The sequence below is a fragment of the Plectrocnemia conspersa genome, unplaced genomic scaffold (assembly GCF_051122295.1).
Source record: "Plectrocnemia conspersa isolate PC_06_02 unplaced genomic scaffold, ASM5112229v1 ptg000009l, whole genome shotgun sequence".
Classification (NCBI taxonomy): Eukaryota; Metazoa; Arthropoda; class Insecta; order Trichoptera; family Polycentropodidae; genus Plectrocnemia; species Plectrocnemia conspersa.
The window spans coordinates 10,234,746-10,256,303 of record NW_028277173.1 but is presented as its reverse complement, the minus strand read 5'-3'; the positions used below and the strand labels follow the sequence as shown (position 1 = coordinate 10,256,303).

The 21,558-nt window shown below is 34.4% G+C and overlaps 1 protein-coding gene across 8 annotated transcripts in view; it reads left to right on the top strand.

Moving 5' to 3' along the window:
* sty (sprouty signaling antagonist) overlaps nt 1-21,558 on the top strand; it is a 165,209-nt gene that overhangs the window by 101,747 nt on the left and 41,904 nt on the right. For 4 of the 8 annotated variants that reach the window (XM_088192354.1, XM_088192351.1, XM_088192350.1 and 1 more), the window contains one exon: nt 17,207-19,777. The exons of 2 other annotated variants lie outside the window; for them this stretch is intronic. In XM_088192354.1, coding sequence (XP_088048480.1) covers nt 17,271-17,963 — 693 coding nt within the window. In that variant the 5' untranslated portion in view covers nt 17,207-17,270 and the 3' untranslated portion in view covers nt 17,964-19,777. Of the gene's footprint in view, nt 1-13,738; nt 13,926-14,025; nt 14,331-17,206; nt 19,778-21,558 lie in introns of those variants that run through there. 2 more of the 8 variants (XM_088192353.1, XM_088192355.1) reach the window with 2 other exon arrangements.

The window sequence follows — 21,558 nt, the reverse complement described above, 5'->3', positions numbered from 1 at the left end:
CTATTCCGGTGCATTGCAATCATCCACCATCTCCTTTTTCTCCATTTGGCTTTAATTTTTTTTGTGTTTAAAACACGCACGTAGTTATAATACGCGAGGTTGAGAAGCGTGCACGCGTATGAAATTCCCGGCTACGCCTGCGACCTTGACCGACTTCGGTCGAACTTCCACTAGGACAACTTTCGGAGAGTGAAGTGCGGGTATTAAAATTTTTTATTGTATTGCAAAAAAAACGTTTTTTTTTTAATGTTTTTAAGGAACGTATTTTTTGCCTTTTCATTTCACCAGTTTTTTAAGAGAGCCTTACTAAAAAATAATGAAAAATTTTGCATGAGCGAGTGTTTTGAGCCGCATGCGGCCTGCGGGCCGCGAGTTGGACACTCTTGCTATAGCAGCTAAGAGAACACATTTCAATGGTTCAAGATCTTCAGCTAAATATATTGTACCTTAATTAGCACTTGATTCATTGTTATTTTGCTTTTCTTTTTTCTTCCACTTATATTAATTGTAACAGTCAACGTTATATTGTAAATTAATATTTTGATTGTAGCTAATAACAAATTTTTAAAATGGCTATAAACATGTATGTTTATAAAATTAATTATCGATTAATAAAAAGGTTTTGCAGAGATTTTCAAAAACTTTTTATAGTATATATTATAGTTAAATAAATTCTCAATTTTTTAAAATAAATCATATATTCTAGACTCACATATAAAAAATTACATATATACATATGTTTTATTTTCATATTCTTCATATACTCCACGTCATCATTGTGAGCTCTCAAGAGATAGCATTTCGCGCTATTTACATTCAACATCACAACCATCAATAATAATGCACGTCTACCAGAATATTAAGAGGGTCGCGTATTCTGTAATGCGCCAAACATAAGTTATGATCATGTGAAATGTTGTCGTTATCGGTTATGTCGTTTTTTCTCTGAGGGCAACTCTTCAAGAAGAAGAGTTAAGTATGCTCGACGAGGCACACCAGGAGACCACACATCGTCGTACGACAATTGACTGCAAAACACTGTGTCCTGGCCCCTTCAATGGCCAACCTGTACAATATTTAAATATCGATTGTAAACATTGTTATGATGGGCCCCGTGCAGGACTTTCCGAGGTGAAGGTCCTCGAAGACGTGAGCCTCTCTCTCTCACTTACTCATAACATGGAGCTCGAACGCTTGAAAGATTTTTTCAAAAATATATGTATTCATACCAACCATCATATTAAACACTTTTTGCTATAACATTAGGATTTTATACATAGATATTATTTTTCATATAAAAATATTTATAGTCGTATTCAGATTTACTTGTATAGTATATCATAATAAATAGTGTTTCATCATTATTCGGAATGCTTTCTGTTTTGATCAATCACCTTGACGCATCATAGATGATGTCATCTGTCAATCCAGGGCGCCATTTTGTCTGTATCGCTTTTCTATACGAACTTCTTCAAACATCACTTGTCGGCAAACTTGCGACCTGCGGGTCAACCGCTGATCCATAACAATTGTTTCGTTGACCCATCGCTAAAAACATGCTCATGTTCATGATTAAATCGAGCTCATAAATAACGCTAACGTTTCTCAGCAGAATTGGCAGAACGTGTGTATGTAAATATAATTCATTCGATGTATTTATTCGGCTCGATCGGTGAATGGACAACTAACCAAAACGGTAATCCAACCGAGCGCCTATTACGTATGCGAATATGATTCTAGAGCAGGAAATGCTACAGTAATTGACCTTTTTATCAGTCGTGATTAACCGGCGGAATCCGTACCCAGAAATCACTTACGGACTGATCGGATGAGATGAGAGTTTAGTCAACTATACGGAGAAATCGATAGTGTGTCACGAATTCCGTTAATAATTCAATTGATTTTATGACTAACATTTGATTGAAAATGTACACAAAATCGTTTAAGTTATATTAAAATTAATTAATTTGGAAGTATATTCTTAGTATATTTACTATTCCTAGTAGTTGTTCTATTGGTAAGGATCGAGCTAGACTATTATTATTTTATTCTTTAACGCTTGTGGTATTCTTTATTTGCTCCATCCATATAGGAGAGATCTTGTTTCTTAGACGTTCATCACGAACATAAACCTTTTCTTGCTTTCTATTCGCGACAATTATTCGTAAGTTATGTAGCCATAATAATGCATTTTTTAATTTATGCTATCGGTACATTGAATGTACACATGCTATTTAATATCTAAAAGCTAATGTCAGAATTAAAACACAATTATTAAATCTTAATAATTATTAGCAAAATGCTAATTAAAATATATTAAAAAAGGCATAAAAAACTGTCAAAAAATATTTTTGTCATTTTTATAGCAATTTTAATACTATTTACTGAAAAAATATATCATTATAATCTGAAGCTATTTTTTTTACAAAACAAACAGTTTCGTATCTACTGATATTTGAAAATTATTGAGAGATTCTCAAAAGCTAACGAGAATCACAGATTTTCTTAATTAGTAAAAAATATATAATCTGTATTGTAAATATATTTTACATATTTTAAAACTAAATAAAAATTGATAGTTTGGATTTCCTCATCAGAATAAGCCCGGATAATCATGAGTATATTATATTTAGTTAATTGATATAATAGATTGGTGTAATCTGCTTATCTTTCGTTGACTTTTGACTAAATAACAAACCTCAACTTCTTTTCCATACATATTAAAAACACCATAAAAACCCAAGAATTAATTACGAGTTTCAAAAATTCATATTCCGCGAGCGATTCGTTACAACTTGAAAATCTTCTTCTTAGCGCTGCGATGCATAAAAGATAATTGAAACGACAAACGAATACATTATCTTGTTCATCTCTGGACTCGTACGAGCGCGTGGCCATACAAAGCAATCGCTAGTCGGACATAATAGCCAGTCATAATGGACACATTTCAATGTCTATGAAGTGGAGAAGAACGCTTTTTGGTGGTACGTAATTTACCTCTTGATGATATGCTCTGGGTCAACTCATTTAATCTTACGATTGCAATTTTCAAGGCTTCACACAAATATTCCTCTTCTGTGCAGTCCCATCCGATAATTATAAAATGTTATATTCGCACTTAAATAATACATCAAAATGTATGTAGATAATTGTAAGATACGCCAGTGATTAAGAAGATAACCAAATAAAAATTAACTAGGATATTCTCGAGTATCCAAGTTAATTTTTATTTGGTTTTAGAATATGTATTATTTATTCATAATACAGATTATCAATTTTATAATTTATTAAGAAGACCTTGATTCTCGTTTACTTTTGAGAACCCCTTAAATAATTTTCAAAACAGTACAATTTTTTTTCTAAGAGCTATATACGAATCCCTTTTGGTCGATGTAGTCCAGTAAAGCTTCCATAGAAATCTGCGCCGTCTTGTGATTAATGCAATTTTTACTATCTTCTTTGCTTGTATTCTCACTATAATTTTCCTCCTCTTCTGTTTGAGTGACAATAGAATTTATATCCGCATCATTTAATTATTGAAAACTTTTTGTTTTCGATTGACATTTTCAAAGCATTTCAAATTTTTCGTACTGCATATTTCAGATATGCCACTTAGTATTTTAAGAAGTCAGGAAAAATCTTTCTTTACGATCAAAAAAGTGTCACTGGCTAATCTAGGTATTCTTTGCTTTCATTTTCTGAGTTCACCAAAAATTTAATTTTATGATGCATTTATACAAACATGACTATAAATATAACATTAAGATGGTTTTAAAATCATATTAATATTGTATTTATAGTCATAGGGGACAAATTCCCGGGGCCCGTTCTCCTTGAGGTACCCGACTCTGGAAAAAATCATAGCAAGAATATATTTATAAAAAAAGTAAAAACCGTCCTCAAATAATGAATCTGAACTAAACAACAGTTGTTTGAGATGTACATATATACTGATGTTTTCAAAGGAGCGAAACATTGCCTTTAAAAGCACCCATTTTCCAGTTAGTACTTTCACAATAAACATTATTATTCAAAGGTACATATTGTAGTTTTTGACGCGTTTGTTTGCAAATTATTGTTGACTTTATTGCATTTTGAACGTTAAAAAATATTATGCCTGCACTGCACTCTCTGGAAGTTGTCCGAACCGAAGTTACAACTGATGTCGGCCGAGATCTACGATTTCGAGTAAGCGACCACACTGTCGCAAATTTCATATGCCGTCCGGACGGCGGCCGTGAATGACGTTTGTACGGCGGCTTCTGTCACGTACACCGGCATATTTGCGCGCGATCGAAAAAAGTGCCAAATAATCGCAATTTTTAAATTGTCATATTATTAACATTATGCTACTGATATATGCACCAATACAAAATCAATGAAAACTTTTCGGTCGTAAATATTAAATTTACGCAAAATCTAGGTCGGCTTTTGCAAAATGCCATAAGGCATAAAAAAGATACTTCAGAAAACGAACAACACATCTTTGACTATCCTAGAATTTGTCGCCATCGATTCTAAATAAGAATTCGTTATGGTGTGACATTTATATAAACCGATCTAGGAAAATACATAAAAAAATTTTTAACATAATCAAGTACAGGCGGCCCTCGACTTTCGCACTTAATTGGTTCCTGAAAATGTGTGCGAATGTTGAATGTCCGAAAGTCGAGGGAAGTAAAAAAAATTGAAATTGTGTGTATTTTAAAATATTTATTTATCAAGTAAATATAAGATGTTTAAGAGGCGTTTAAGAGACACGTTTAAGTGGGGTTTGCGGGTGTTTCCTTTGAAAAGTTATCAAGAGTTAACTGTTTTCCACTATTCTTTTTCTTTTCTTCATATAGTATTTTATAACATGCTATGTTTTTATTGATCGCCCCACGCACTTGAGATATGCGTTCTCCATTGGGATCACAATCTTCCATAATATTTAAAAATTTGTCAAGGTGCGTGAAGGCTTCTTTCATATTTTTCATTGTTAAAGAGTTTTACAAAATAAACCTGTCTCACCTACATTAAATATTCGGCTAGAGGAATATTCTACATCTTTAATAATTTTGGATAATTAGAAGATAATTAATACGTTAGAAGAATATACTATCAAAAATATAATTAATCCCTTTTGGTGCCCTAAAATATTCAAAGATGTCAGTAAGAGCCTGTTGAAGATCGAGTTTCATAAAACATATTAACATGCGTCCCACTGTAGCATGTGGTATTATATGTTGACCACGTGACCACGATGCAGCGCTCGTCATGCGTGTTGACCATAGGACGCCTACGCGCATACTAAAATTGAACAGAGTTACTCATTCTATCTCAGTTTGCGAACCACCATATAATTTTCTCCCTCACTCTCGTCACTTAACACGCGAGAGAGCGAAAGGGGAAGTATCTCACCGCTCGCTCTCGAAAGAGCAGCACTTCGGTCCCTTTGACTCCGGTCCTTTTGCCGACAATGTTCGGAAGCGCTCGAAGCTGTCAAGTCGACTGAATTACCCCCACTTTACATCCCGTTCTCGATAACCTCGGACAACTTCTGAGTGATTTTAGAGCGGGCAGAACCGATATTCTCCGTCGTTGGCCAACCTGGGCCAACCTGTGCCATCTTCCAAAGAGTGTAGTGCAGGAATTAGACATGAGAGGACATATTAAACGAATGTAAATTAGTAGCAGTAAATTTATGTATTTAATCTGAATGATTTTATGTATTCAATCTGAATGAAATTATGAGTAGATATTTTTAATAATTTTTAATGCCAAATTAAAATACTTTGCATAAAATATGATTTTAGAAAATATGTCGCAACGGTGGCTAATTTTTATATTTATTTGTAGCATAGAAAGGGTTAACTCGTGCCTATTATATTCTCTCAAGAAATTATATTACGATGTTAAAAAATATATAAAATGCCATTTTTGTCATGAGGTCCGGAGTCATTGTTTTCCCGGGGCCCGGATTCGTTCTCGGCGGCCCTGGATGTAAGAACACATTTCGTTAAAAAATTATGGAAATTGTGTGAAAAATTAAACATTAATCCAAGATTTAAAAGGTGCAAACTCACCCTTAAGTTTATACCGGAATCATGAGGGGGTATGACAGAAAAAAAATGAGAAACACTCTTAATACAGCTAGTTACGAAACTTCGTCCTATCTGTATCATTAATCATATGTTGGTATACACTTCTCAGCATTTGAAAGATCTGATCAAATAATGGCAGCGAGTATTATAATATTGTGGTCGAGTGTGATCGATTTTCCATGTTGACGGCACCAAGTGGATTCCGCGCGAGATATGCTAAAAATTCGCACTAAGTATGCAAAGTTATTCAAGCGTCGGCTTTGTGCCATTAATCACAAATCAAACACGGCTCAAAATCGGAATGCCATCAGTCATGTGGCGTCGAGTCGAATTCCGCGGGATTTTCCGCAATACTACTTTCTCGGAATCGCCATAAAACGCCGCTTGCCTTGCTAGGTCGCCGAGTGCGGATACCACTATATAGTACAAAACGTGCTATAAAAACGCATGGATTCTGTAATTCTTCTCGGACATTTTCCACTCCTCTTGATATTAACCATGTTGATTTCAGACACAAAGAAGATCTCCTCTTTAAACTGGTTTATCCAACTTGCGAGTGACTATTCATCCTCTCACTCAATATTACAAATCATCTATATTTTTGCTAGTATATCTATCATCGAAGCTGTATTCGGATATGATGATGATATTTACTACATACATAAGCCATAATTATAATGTATGTATGACCCACAACTCTAAATAGTGAGTTACAGTCATTCGTAAAAGATGCAATTAAAAACGAAGACATTTAAAATCATCTCGTAATTTGACATATGAATCAGATTATCTGATATTTGTGACAATATTGTTGTGCAGTGTGATTTATTTGAATCGGTGATTTATATTAGTGCCAATTGCCAATATTGAACCGGCAATTTCATTGATCACACGGACAATGTGTGCAAATTGGACATTTGGCGGTTGGGACCGCACGCGGCCATTGACGTTGAGTGCTATGGGGAGGCATACATACGTACATACGTCAATTGCATCAATTAAGTTGTTTGGCTGGTGTAAGTGTTTATTGTCTCCAATTCCAGGGTTGGAAGAGTGTAATGTGTGTCGCTGCTGTTTAACTGGCCGAGACAATCACGGCATTGTGGAAGATTGCCCTCTCGCTTTTGCGATCGTAAATATTCATCAGAGACATTGGTAAATGACCAGTGGTCTTCGACACCGTTTCAGTTGTACAGAGTACTGAGATTTATATAATAGTGATTTTCAATTTTGATTAATTGTTTACCATGAATATTGAGTTTATTGAGTTTATCATACCATATTGAGTTTATCATACCATGCTAAAGGCGAACTATTTCTAAGTATTAAAATATTTATGTAGTTATTCGATCATAGTTTGATCAAACTATATTGATAAAACAGTAATATATTAGGGATACCCAAAAGAAAGGATGTTTTTTATAGTGATTTTGGTAGTGCTTGGATTAACATCTGAAGAGGGCGCTACGAACATAATAACAACAAAAAACACCACAAGTTTCAATGGAAGATTTCATTCCGAGAAAGGTGTTTTTAGGCTCTTTTATGCTGTATGAATTTTATAAAAAATAAATTGGCAACCATAGTAACCAAAAATTGTATCATCTATGGCTAAGTTTTAGTGGTTCATCAATTTAAAAAAAATCAGTTTTGAAGACAAGCCTAGAAGTAGGACACCAAAAATCATCGATGATGACCGTATAGCTGTAGAATTTGAAGCCAATACAGAGGTGTCGATTCAGGAGTTAACAGATAAGACAGGATATATTAATGGTCTAGCATTCAAAGAAGTTTAAAAAATATTGGGAAGGCGTGTTGATTACACACGCACTAAGCGATGAGAACAAGGCGACGCGCCTGCTTCACAAAAAAACCCGGATGGAAAACTGTTGCTCAACCTCCATATTCCCCCGATATAGCACCATCAGATTACCATTTATTTAAGTTTCTACAACATAATTTAGATAGTAAAAAAATGAAGTATTAGTAAAGTTAAAACATTTCTTTCTGAATATTTTAATTCACAGCCAGTCAGTTTTTACAAAAGTGGTATTAAAAACTTGCCTGATCGATGGAAGAAGGTTGAATCTGTCGATGGAGATTATTTTGTAAAATAAATTTGTTATTGGAAAATTACTTTTCATTAAAAAAAACGTCCTTCTGTGTACCCCTAATATTATATGCTGCTATACTTTAGGTCAAATAATTTTATATGAGTAGTAGATACTGCAATGTCAATCTAGGAATTAAATCCATATTGTATATTTCAGATTTAAAAATACTAACCGATGCAATTGTTTAAGTTTTTAGATTTTTTTGATTTAATGTGTGTTTAGTACTGTAATCTTAGAGAACTTAAACTTTATAAGTTTATTATGTTTTTAAATGATTTTAATTAGGTGTAACGAAGGAAGTTAGTAGCGAGTGTAATAATACATATTTTATTAATTTATTTACCAATTATTAGATTTTTTTAATCGGTGTTTTATTGTAAGAAAATAAGTGCCGGAATTCACATCTTGTTATTGTTTCATTAAAATTGTTTATATATTCAGTTCTTAAGTTAATTGTGTTTAAGGAAAATATTCATAGTAAATTCCAAAGTTTTGTCCAATTCTCGTTCGAGAAATCTTGCTGTTAGTATCTATGGATGAATGTCGTCCTCTGAGTAACCACAGACCATGTTCTTGGAATGATCGAAAAGTATTAGGTGATCCGTCAAGTTTGATAAACAGAAGTGCTGAAATCGTATTATCTTCAACGAAGCTTTTGTTATGGGTCAATTAGATTTATTTGCGAAAACTCGTGGGAATGGTATTCAGTCTTTATCAATTATATTTCATTTAGTTGCAGTCTGATTGACAAGTTTTTAATGTCTGTTGAGTATAAATACCTTTAGGCCAATGTTTTTGATCAATACGTCAACTCATCGTCTTATCAATCAAGCAACCTTTTTTTGACATTTGGATAAAACGTTATTGGATCATTCTTTGAATCTTTATCGCGGGGTTTTACTTCACGAAAGCGAAGATCACATACAGCGTATTTATAATAGGATCCAAAGTTTTGTCATCTTTTTTCAAAGCTTTGTATCAGTACTTTTATTTTCATTTGTCAAGTACAGGTCCATGTTGAGGTCCTGTAAGTCCAAACTTAATTCTAATTCTCAGAGAGCATCACACATCAATCCTAGGTTATGTGATTTTTCTTTTCAAGCTATCATAAGTGTATTTATCATTTGATTGATTCTTAAAAATGAAACATTGACAGAATCACCTACTACGATTATGACAATGCTAAACTATAATGAAAGAGTTCTAAAAGCATTTTTGTACTACACTTTTAAATCCTAACATTACAGTAGCAACGTCGAACGCTAAATAAATATTTTTTTAAATAATCTTCCGTCGTCATATAAGAGTAAGCTACATACAGTTATCCGTTGAAAAAGCTGCTGGAACGCCGTTCCGGCTTATTCTATGACAAAAACAACTGTTTTTAATCAGTAAACATTTAATTAAATTTGTGATATAATTATTATGTATCCTATAAAATTATCTCAGATCAAATTGAAAAATACCTATTCATTACCACAATCTCGCACATGTTGAACAGGTTGATTTTATTATAAATCATTATTAAAAATAAGAAAAAAAAGTCCCGGGAAATGTGTTATTAAACGTGTTAACGTCATTGAAATTAGATCTAACAAAATGTTCCCACACTCGCACGCCATCCGGTTTCCAGTGATTGAACCAGTTTGCTCATGAAAACCATCTTATGCTCTCGCATCACGCATTATGGCTATTTAACAAAAACACCATGGAATATTAGTCATTATCTTGCGCTGTAATTAAACGAGTCACCATACACGGACGCGTTTAATTAAACTCCACATCCTCCGCTTCCACCAGCAATTAACGTTTGAAAATCGACGCTTATCTGCCTGTTTTAAATTCATATAGATTCTCGTTTTATTATTGTAGAGTGTGATGAATCCGATATATTTAGATGACTTTATCATTTTAGAGGTCTAAAAACGTATTGCGAAATCGGCCCCAACTCGATAAGAAGAGCAACAGCAGCACACGTCTTCCAATTATTTATATTCCAAGGAATTAATCTCGATATGTTCCGGACGATTGGTCTTGAATGGATGTGCGCATCTCGTCCAAGATTTGTGGATGTGTGGATTATTTTTTTGAAACACAGCCAATAATCAGAGGACCCTTCCCACATGCGCGGCTCTCAAATTGATGGCTTTTTAAAACGGGAATTAATAAAATTAAAAGTGACTCAAATAAAAAACAAAAGTTATGGCATAATCCGTTTATTTGTTGTATCAAATAAGTTTCATATTGTTTCATAATTTCAAATCGAAATCGATTCTTCTAAGAATACGATGCATACGCATGACTTTCACTTACGCAATTTCAGCTTTCATATGCGTCGTAATGTCTGTAAAAATTAATTCAAAACACTGAAATTGTACTCCTTTTGAGGAAAAGTGTTCTCACTGGCTACAAAAAAAATCGATTCAACTTTCGTTTAAAATTTCTCTCCTAAAGCATAGTCGCCCACGCGCCACACTCACGTACCACAAAACCCACTCTCCTACGACCTTCCATTCACAGATTCTCCACGATCGATATCTCTACATCCGTCAGCCTCCATGGCGACCGAGTATCTTTATTTTGTTTAAAAATCAATACTTACCTACTATTGTACTAGCCGAAAAAAATCAAATGCGCTCACATCGTTACGAGAAATAATTTCGAGAGGCACATAAGGATTTAAGATCCTTTTCATTTTTTTTAAAGTAGCCTAATAAATTACAATTACAATATACTAAATATTTTCAAACATCTTTGACGAAAAACATAATTTTAACATAATATTTTTAATGAAATTTATTACAAAATTAACGATACATTGATTCAGGAAGAGACAAAATAAGACATATAGTAATAACAAGATAAAATAAATTAATGAGAAATACTAAAACATCTTAACATCATGATTAGCGATACTCATTTGAAATGAGAAATTGCTCCCAACTTTTCTAGGATTCTCGAGAAATTTAGGCAAAAATATAATATACAGTATATATGGAAAATCTTTTTACTGATTTCATTTACAACAATTTAGATCAATCTTTATATATATGTAAATTACATTATAGTTAATAATTAAACTATAAACGAATGCGAAGGATTGCAAAATATTAACTAATATGAAACAGTACATAATCACTACATTATTAATTTATTTAAAAGTCTTATATGCGATAATATTTTGACTAAAATATTCACTTTTTATTATATGTTATTTTCCTGCGTATTTTTCAAAAATGACTTTTCATTAATCCGGCGAACGAATCCTTGCCAAATACTTCATAATATAATCATTTTTAAATCATTCTTATTTTTTTGTTGAGCTGTAAAAAAAGTCGAAACGAAAAGATTGCTATCGGACATAAAAGTTATATTGTCAAATATTTTTTCAGAAAGTTAATCGAAAATCCTTGTCCCTTTTCTCACCACCTGCTCTGAATGCAGCTTTGAATTTAGCGGGCTTAAATCATTATTTGTTTTCAAAATTGCAGTGATTTAAACAATTTAAAAATATTTGTTTAAATTTTATTTTTAACAAAAAACATTTTGAGAATTAAAAAATCATCATTTTGCATTTTTTCGAGAAATCTTGGGAAAAACACGTTTGCCCCCCCTCTACACTTGTCAAGCTTCAGGTTTTTTGTCCCTGAATACGCTCTTGAGTTGTTACTTGTGATAGATATATACATTTAAATCGTAATTTTGTATTTCTCTGGACAATAAATACTAATCATGTTCTTTAGCAAAACACGGATATATTTCATGAATGAATTTTTCTATAGAGGTGCACTCAAAAAACGAGTAATATAAAATCATCAATCTCTTTTGTATTAACTAAGACGTAGGCGAAATCACAAACACAAGTTGCAGATTTTTACTACGCGAATGAAGTAATTTTAACACTTGACACACTTATCATCTATGAAATTACCAACCTTATATATTATATATGTACATACAGGCTTTACATCTTTTTAAACTTTCAATAACAATTTCTTAAGAAATGCTTAATTTAGAGAATCTAAACAATATGATATTTACGATTTTTTTAAAGTAGCTCGATCGTTGTAAAAATATCATCACACACTACAATTACAGTCATACAATTAACGCGAGTTTAAAACTAACTAGCTTGTCGTTAAAATTCACGCAATTTTACTACATTCACTTAGGTAAAACTAAACTAAAAGTAGCTCAAATGATTTACAATGTGTTTTAATTTTACTTATAATATTTGTATATATACTCCAAGAAATACAAGATGCGAATTTAAAAGTAGCTTGATTTTTACATCCGTTAAAATGTGTTCAAAAGTAACCATTTTTACTATGATATATGCACGTCGAATCATTTAACGGGAATTTCAAAGTAACCTGTCGTTAAATATCGCTTGATTTTACTACGTTCACATACATATGTATATCACTTACATCAGATCTTAAAAATAGCCCGATCGTATATGAAGGGCGAACTTAACAAAGTGTCGTTTTTGTATTCCATAATATTCCTCAAATAACGTATTAAAAAGTTCGTCATTCAGTTGATACTATTGTTCAATGAACTGCAATATGACAGACTGGCGCGTTTAAAAGTAGCCTGCCGATAAAATGAGCTTGAATAGTTCGATCATTGATTCCATGAAGGTCGTTTAGTGAAATTAAATGCGGCTCGTCGTGAAAATCGCACAATTTTACTACGTTCACATATATGCACATACATTGACGTTTAATTTAAAATGCGCATTTAAAAGTAGTCTGCCGTGAAAATTTCGCTATTTTACTACGTTTTCATATACAATACGTTAGGTCGTTTAATGAACTTTAATACAAAAAGGCGAGTTTAATAGTAGCCCACTGTTAAAATCGCACATTTCTACTACGTTAATTTTATAACGTCAGACGAGCATGCGCATTTCGTATTTAAAGATCGCGCGACTTTACTACGTTCATTCAAACATTAATTACGAAATGGGCAAATAAAAGTAGCCCGCCATTAAAAATCGCGTGATTTTATAACGTCGATCGTTCAATGGTGCATGTAGTAAAACTACGTTCACTCGAACGTCACGACAGTTGATACGATTGTTCAATGAACGAAATGCGCGTTTAGAAGTAGCCCGTCGTAAAACATCGCGGGAGTTTACTACGCTCTTATTTACGTCAGCCCATTCGATGCGATATGCGCATTTAAAAGTAGCCCATCGCTCATTTGATATGTTCAATGAACTTTGATACGAAATGCGCGTTTAAAAGTAGCCCGTGTTTATAAATCGCTCGATTTGAGTGTAAATGTGCGGCGAAAGGTAGCCCGCCGCCGCGCGAGTGAGTGGCCACGGATGCGTACGGCGAAAGCGACACGTCGAACGCTACTATCGGACGGCGGCGACAATTTCCTCGGGAAAAATCGTACGTGCCTCGGCGGCTGCGCGCGAGTGGTGGGGGTCGCTCCGGCTGCGCGCGCACTTCATTCATGATGGCCGGACGCGGGCCCATTCATAAAAACGTGCCGCCGCCGCCGAGACGGCCGGCGGTGGGGGGGCCCGAGAGACGCGGTCGGCGGGGCGCAGGGTCGCCAGTGCCCGTCGAGCCGCGGGCCGGAGTGCACGTCGGTCTTTACCGACACTTACAATGGTAGTGCGGACGGCCGCGATCGGCGGCGACAGCCACCTACGAACGACCACTAGCCGCCTGCCCGACGCGGTGCGACACCACGTCTGATACACAACGTAATAACGCGGACGACGACGATCGCCGCAATTTTTGTTTGTGCAGCCGACGACGACGCCGCAGCGCGCGCGCGGCCCATACACGTTGCGCCCGTTTCCGCTATTTATTATTTTTAAACGTGTATATACACACACATCTCGACGGCGGCGCGCGCGCACGTCGCCGACGCGGCAAATTCGAATTCGTGCGTGTGTGTGTTTTGTGCGTGTGACGATCTCCGTTATTTACGTTACGTAATTCGATAATTTTTTTCTCTACTATTTTTCCTCGTGGCTCTCGTGCCTTATCGTCTGCTGTGTGTTTGAGCGACGTCGCCGATTCATACGTTGTACGCCTACAACCAAAATCAGTGCCTGTGCAATGGATCATGGATTCGGAAACGATCCCACGAGTGTTAAATAATCGTTAAGTATAAAATAGTGACACGACTCAATCTTACATTTTCGTGTAAGTGACAGTTTTCTTAGTTCAGAGAGTGATCGATCGGAATTGTAATTATAATAATCACTACGACCTCTCAGACGCAATATAAATCGATTAGCGATCGCGCTCAATCGTTATTATCATTTTGATAAAAGTCATCAGTGTTATTAACATCTGGGTTTTACTAAAAGCAATATTATTTCTACGTTATTTATATGCAAATATAATTAATCATCAGTGTGAATAGAAAAATATAGGAAAACCTACGATAGACTGATCCTAGATTCGAGCCCGGGTCTTTCAGTTGTTAGTCGTATCATGCTGTAATGTTGCTTATTTTATCACTATTAGTGATCACATCTATTACCCAATATTTTTTTTTAATAAAAGTTAATTCTTTTTAAAATATAATTCCGAAATAGTGAACATGAATCAAAACTATTAAAATGTCACATCACAAAAAATCGTTGTTAAAATTTTCAAAACCTACAAAATAGGAATTCTTTTTGATAATGTAAAAAATAAACTTTTTGGGAGTGTCAACTTTTATTAAATTTTCGCGCTTTTTAAACAAATCTGTCAAACGTCAAGCGGAAGAGATAAAGTACTCGCCAAAAAATTATTCAATATTTTAAATTACCTCTTTTATAACACGCCTCGTTTTCATGAATGAAATTGTATCGGCTATTGAGAAAAATAACATTGCGCGGCCAAGTAACTCGCGATAGTATACAAAAACATTGCCTATCCTATATCTTATATAACATATTTGTAAAAAAATATGAGATAATACTTTTATGACGTTTTGTTTGCCTTTTCTGTATCGTTTTAATTCATAATTTTTAAATGTCTTGATTGATTTTTCTAGTTGTCACTATTATGCCAATTGAGCTCGAATAAACATTTTCTGGGTTCTTTTAAAAATAGATATTTTTCAATTGTCATAATGTTTGAAACGATATATATATATATATACAACGTTAATAATGATTATCAATATTTCTTTTTACCCCTTATTTATTGTGTATTTTTTAATGGCTATAAACAAATAGAATATCGTTTATCTAACGAATGATTAGCGTGTGTGAAAAAAAGCACAGGACGTAAACGATAAGAGTTTCGGAAAACGCAAAAAAATAAATTTTAAATATTTTTATTGATATTAAATATTGAGATAATAACGTACGCCATATTCAAAAGCGACACAACTTAAATAAATTAATTGACAGATTCGTCATAGTGATAACCAGGCTGTGGTTTAGGATTCGTAGTACCTTAGGAGGAGTCGTAAAAAATCAACCGACTACAACTCTTTTTTATAATATTTTCATTAAACATGTTTAGTTATGTTGTTATTTTCCGCGCTTAAAATAATCAAATCTGATTTAAGAGCTTCTATAAACGCTGACTTTTTAAGATCTAATTCAGTTTAAATCACGGATAGAAAAGATTGTATTTAGATTCAGTATTATTAAAGATTTAAGATTAGATTTAGTCAACCTGGCAATATAAAACAAGTTTTTTTCCCTTGCGAGTATAAAGTATAAATATTTTATTTTACGTGTATTGTTTATTTTTATTATTAAATTTAGTTTTTATATTTACTTTTTTAAATATATCACTATAATTATTGTTATTAAAGGTGAATAAGGTAGACGTGGCCTTTTTTGCTTAATGATTTTTTTACGTTTGAAAATCAATTATCTGCTATCAAAAATAATCTTATTTAAATTTTTAAAATCAGAGTCGGTAAAATTTTAAATAACTAGCCCTATGATAAAAGTGATAAACGTAAATATATAATAATTATAAGGTGACCAGAAGTCCTTTTCAAGGTTTTTGTCCTTTGCCCTATATTTACAAAAAAATCCGAAATAACGTTTCGTTCGAACAAAAATTTACCATATTTTATTTTTAGTGTCCTTTGATATTTTCAAAATCTGGTCGCCTTATAGTATATAGTGATAAAAGCTAATACATAAAATAAAATAAGGCCATATACGTAAAATAAAATATTTATATTAAATAAATTTAATAACTATAATCGCAAAGGAAAAACCCTTTTATTTTTCCAGGTTGATTAAATCTATTCTTTAATTTAATAATACTAAATCTAAGTTTATTCATTTCTATCCGTGATTTAAACTGAATTAGATGTTAAAAGGCAATTGATTTCTACAAGTCAGCGTTTATAGAAGCTCTTAAATCAGATTTGATTATTTTAAGCGCGGAAAATAAACGCTTTTTAGTGCACTCAACAATTATAAAAAGGAGTCTTAAGTCGGTGATTTTTTACGACTTCGATTCTAGAGCCCTGTTTTTTTTAATTCTTACGCTCCAGTTACACTGGTGTATTGTTTCATAGATGCGCTACTGATAGATATGCACCGGAAGTTATTTATATACCAGTAAATATTTGGAATACAGACTGCGGTGAATATTTGGATTGACGAAAAATACGAGCGTCACGTATATTTCAATTTAGTTTATTATATTTTGATTTTTTTAAATAATTATCACTAACACTCAGATAAAGTATCTCTGTGATTTCTATATCACCGTAGTATTAAAATATGAGCCGATATAAATTATTATCGCTAGATGGGGGCGCCTCTCAATGAGTGTACCATTATCGAGCTGCGTTATATTGGGCAAAAGACTTCATCATTCAGTATTATTCGACTTGTTAATTTTATTTTTATTTTCTGTGAATTCAGTCAGCTCAAGCCAAATCTAACGATATTTTTTGTGTAGTTATTATAGCGGAAACGGGTCGTTTTATCGTGAATATTGCTACAGTATTGTAATGATTTTGATGTATTCCTGTTTCTAATGAATGTTTTTTTTTTGTTGACAGTGGGCGACGATGCGGAGGGACCAGGGAGGCAGCGAGGAGTTCCCTCGGCTGGGCTAGCGGGGAGATGGATCAGCATGGCGCGACTGCGCCCCCTCGGCCGGCGAAGCTCCCGGGGAGCGCGACGCGGCTGCCCCACCGGCCGCTGGTGACGTTGAGTCAGCCGCGGCCAGACTCTGAGCGACGGCTGAACGCTTACGTGGAAACGCCGGCGCGAGGCTCGGCAGCGCCGGCGCCGGCCGACGAGTGCGCGACCGGGAAACGGCAACAGCGACATTTGCGGCCCTCGAGACCGCAGCAGCAGCGGCCGCCCGTGACGACGCAGCCGCCGTCGAAGCGGGCGCTGACGGACGGCGGCCCGGCGGACTGTCCGCCCGACTCGATCATCTGCTCGAGTTGCGGCCGCTGTCGGTGCGCCCAGTGCGCTCGGCCGCGGCCGCTACCCTCGCGCTGGTTCTGCGGCTCGTGCCTGTGCAGCGCCGAAACGGCGATCGACTATGCCTCGTGCATGTGTTTACCCAAAGCCGTCTTCTACCACTTTTGCAAGGACGACGGCGACGGCGCGTCCTGCGCGGACGAACCGTGCTCGTGTACGGGCTCGAGGAGGGGCGCGCGATGGGGGTGCCTGGCCGCGCTGGCCGCGGCGATGCCCTGTCTTCTGTGCTACTGGCCGCTGCGGGGAGCGGCCGCTCTGTGTGCGGGAGCCTACGCCCGCACGGGCCCCGCCGGCTGTCGGTGCAAGCCCCCCACGAGACGCTGACGAAAGACTCGCGGCGGAGAGCGGGCGGGCGTCAGCCCTTCCAGTATTATCTAGTCCGGCGAGCCCGCCCGCGACACGGAAACGGACCGAGCCGCTCGTCCCCTAGTTTACGTACCTATTTATTCAAGCATTTATTTTATGTTAAACGATAATCGAACTGCGCGATCGCGGTCAGTGTGTGCACCCTTACCGTCGGAAATCTGTGAAAAGTGATTAGATTTATAAAAGTAATCGCCCTACATCCATCGAAATACAACCCTCCGGAACGCCGGACCGGCAGTTCCGAGAATTCCAAGAAGCGTTCACACTACGCCGAAAGCGACCGTCGCAGTGGCCGCGCGGCGCTCGCTCGTTCTCCAACTGCCGATCCGGTGAACTGTGCCGTATATGCATCCGAACAAATGTGTCAGCACAGTGCGCGTAATACTTATATTGAACATACATAGAGTACCATTGACGTCCTCGAGTGTAAATTGTCCACTATTATTATAACAAAACTTGACAACAAAGTGTACGTAGACGAACTGATTATATTTTAATGCGTAAAGAACCATATAAATTGCTTTTTGTCATTCCCTGTAATGTTGCCAATTTACACTTGAGGTGATCGATGTGTTTCATATTGTTCAGTGATGTTCCGTGCTGACGCTTTTGACATAAGTGTGGATGTTCCTTAACGTATCACTTCCTCATCATAACGACACAACACGAAAATCACGATTTTTCAGTAAAGCTAATTAAAATTATATTTATTTGCATATTATTAATATTAAACTCATAAACAGCGTTTATTTGTGATAAACGACGAATAATCAAGAGTTTTGAGTTGTGTCACACTATTCTCCAATCAGATGATTTTGACAGATATTTTAAAGTCAGATTTTCGTTTGCCGATTCATATATTGTTTCTACGACTCCGCCGGTATATGTGCACATAATACGACAACGTACATTTACCGTAACGTGTATAATATAAATAATGAAACACAAATGAAACGCAACAAACGCACGAACGGCGACGTGTCGGCGTCCGGTTCGTTTCCGTCCTCGCTCCGAATCGCTTATGTTATTATTTTTTTATTTATTGTATCAGTTATTAACGTAAATTTAAGTCGCTCGCCAAAAATGAAACAAATAAAACGAACTATATCACCAGCGAGCGAAAGCGTCGGAGAGATTGAGAGAAAGAGTGCGAAAATAATATTATAATATAATATATATTAATAATAATATAATAATAAATAAAAACACGACTATGATTGAGACGAGGGTGAACAAATAAATAAAAAACGAACGCGATCGTTTCGTTTGCGATGTGCTATTTTAGATACGTAAAATTAGATTTGCAAAAATGACTACATTTTTCCACGCATAAATGTTCGTTTTTCCGAATCTATTTTATTTTTTTAAAAAAGATGATTTTATATATATATACTATATATATATTGTATAAAATGTGTATAATAAAAAAAAGAAACGATCGCGCGCGATTATGAAAGAGAGAGAGAGAGAGATGAGCGATAGATTTTATTTTCAAAACTATCGAACGATTATAATTTAAAAATTTATATAAAAATGCGCATGCGCACATATGTAACGATGTGCGCATGCGCGCGTGTAAATATATGTATATAATAAACATGTTCCATATTTTAAATGTCCTTGTATCTTTTTGTTGTATATGTATTGTAAATTATAATATTTTTTACTTAATTTGTATAAATTAGAATCTGATGTATAGATCCAAATAGTAAATTAATAATGATTTTTATATTATTGAATTGTTAAAAAAAATAATATTTAAAATCTATAAACATACAAAACTGTTTTTAATTACTCTCATCCCAATATTGTCTCGATTATGTGCCGCCACTGTGCTTTTCGAACGCCGTGTGCTATTTTTCAATCGTTCGTTCACTCCAGTTTATTTCGAAATGCAAGGTCGAATTTGTGCGAAATAGTCATAGGTGTATATATATTTATAAGTATACATATATACATATAAAAAAACGTTAAAATGTGCTCACGTCGAACGTTGTTATCTCGGCTCGAGATCCATTCATCGAAACTCACTCATTCATCATGTAATAATTGGCGATACGATATTGCATCATGTGTTGTTTATCGCTGTTCTAATTATTAACAAGTGTTGAAAAATATATAATAATAATCAAAAAATAACTCAAATAAAGTGTGTATCAAAAAAAAATATGGACAATAATAAATAAGTGTTTTACAAATAAAAAAAATATTTAGTGGAAGTGAACTTCAGTTTTTTTCACTAGCCTCAACAGTTTGCTTTTCTTTGTAAAGTATATAATGATGTACTTTTTGCAGCAGCAATTCATTAATTTTCCATACTTTTTAAAATTTTAATAATCAATAATAATATGTACAAGTGTGACTTGATACTAATTTATTTATTTAGAGAATTTCCAATATTTAATATGTACGACCAAGTTCGATTTTAATTAATCATCACGATATTCATCCGTGAGATCGGAAATATCTAGGTAAACCTAATCTGTGATGATCGATCTAAATTAAAATTAAATAATAATCACCAATTCCGATATAGATTATGCCACTTATATATTAATTTAAAGCCTTTTACATTGAATGTTTTTTAAAAATCGAATTTCAATGATTTGTATCAAATGCAAGAACTTTCATTGAGTTTACTTTTAAAGTTGATTACTATTATCGTAGGCTCCAGGTATCTTATTTGCTACTTTTTTAAATCACATTTGATTTTGAAATCATTTCATATAACATTTATCATATGCTTTAGTTCTTAGAAAATATTTTTAATTGTCTTGATTACGATTAAAAATATATGTTTCATATTATTAATTTGTAAAATCCAAATAATACACAAATCTTTTTTCTTTTAAATGTGTATTATTGTCTATTATATATTTTCTGATTAAGTATATTTTATTAATGCATATAAAATATATAAAAAAATACTATGCTTAACTGCTGCAAAATTAAGGTTTTATTGATTTGACAAACAGTTGTTTTTTTAAGGTCAAAAAATTAAATTTGTAATCCTTCAATAAATTTTATATTTCTCATATTTTTCTACAAATAGAAATAAATTCTTTAATGTAATTTTTTAATATCTATTTTTGTAAAATACTTTTTTTCATCTAAAAACTGTTGCAGGGATCTAAAAATATGAGTAATGACAGAAGAATACGGTGGGTGAAAAAAAAGTTCCATTGATTTTTTCTAACGTCTTCTTCCGCATACAAAGGCGAAGGCTTTGTTGGTGTAAAATTACTCTTCTCTGCTTTTAAAAGAGCAGTTGTGCAGATGTGCCTGCCCATAATGAATTACGCTCTTCATGTATCATAAAATGCATTAATGATTTGCATATTGAGATACGCTGCGGGTATCCATATTCCGCAAATTGACATATTTCCTATTTTTTAAATGTCTGTGATTAAGCTTTGAGCTTTTATGCCGCTTCTATGACAGCCCTAATAACCTCACTAACAACCTCTAAGAATAACTCCTTACATAGATCAATGTCAAAATTCCTGGAGCGAAATTTTTTGAACTACATTTGACACTTTCTAAATTAAATATC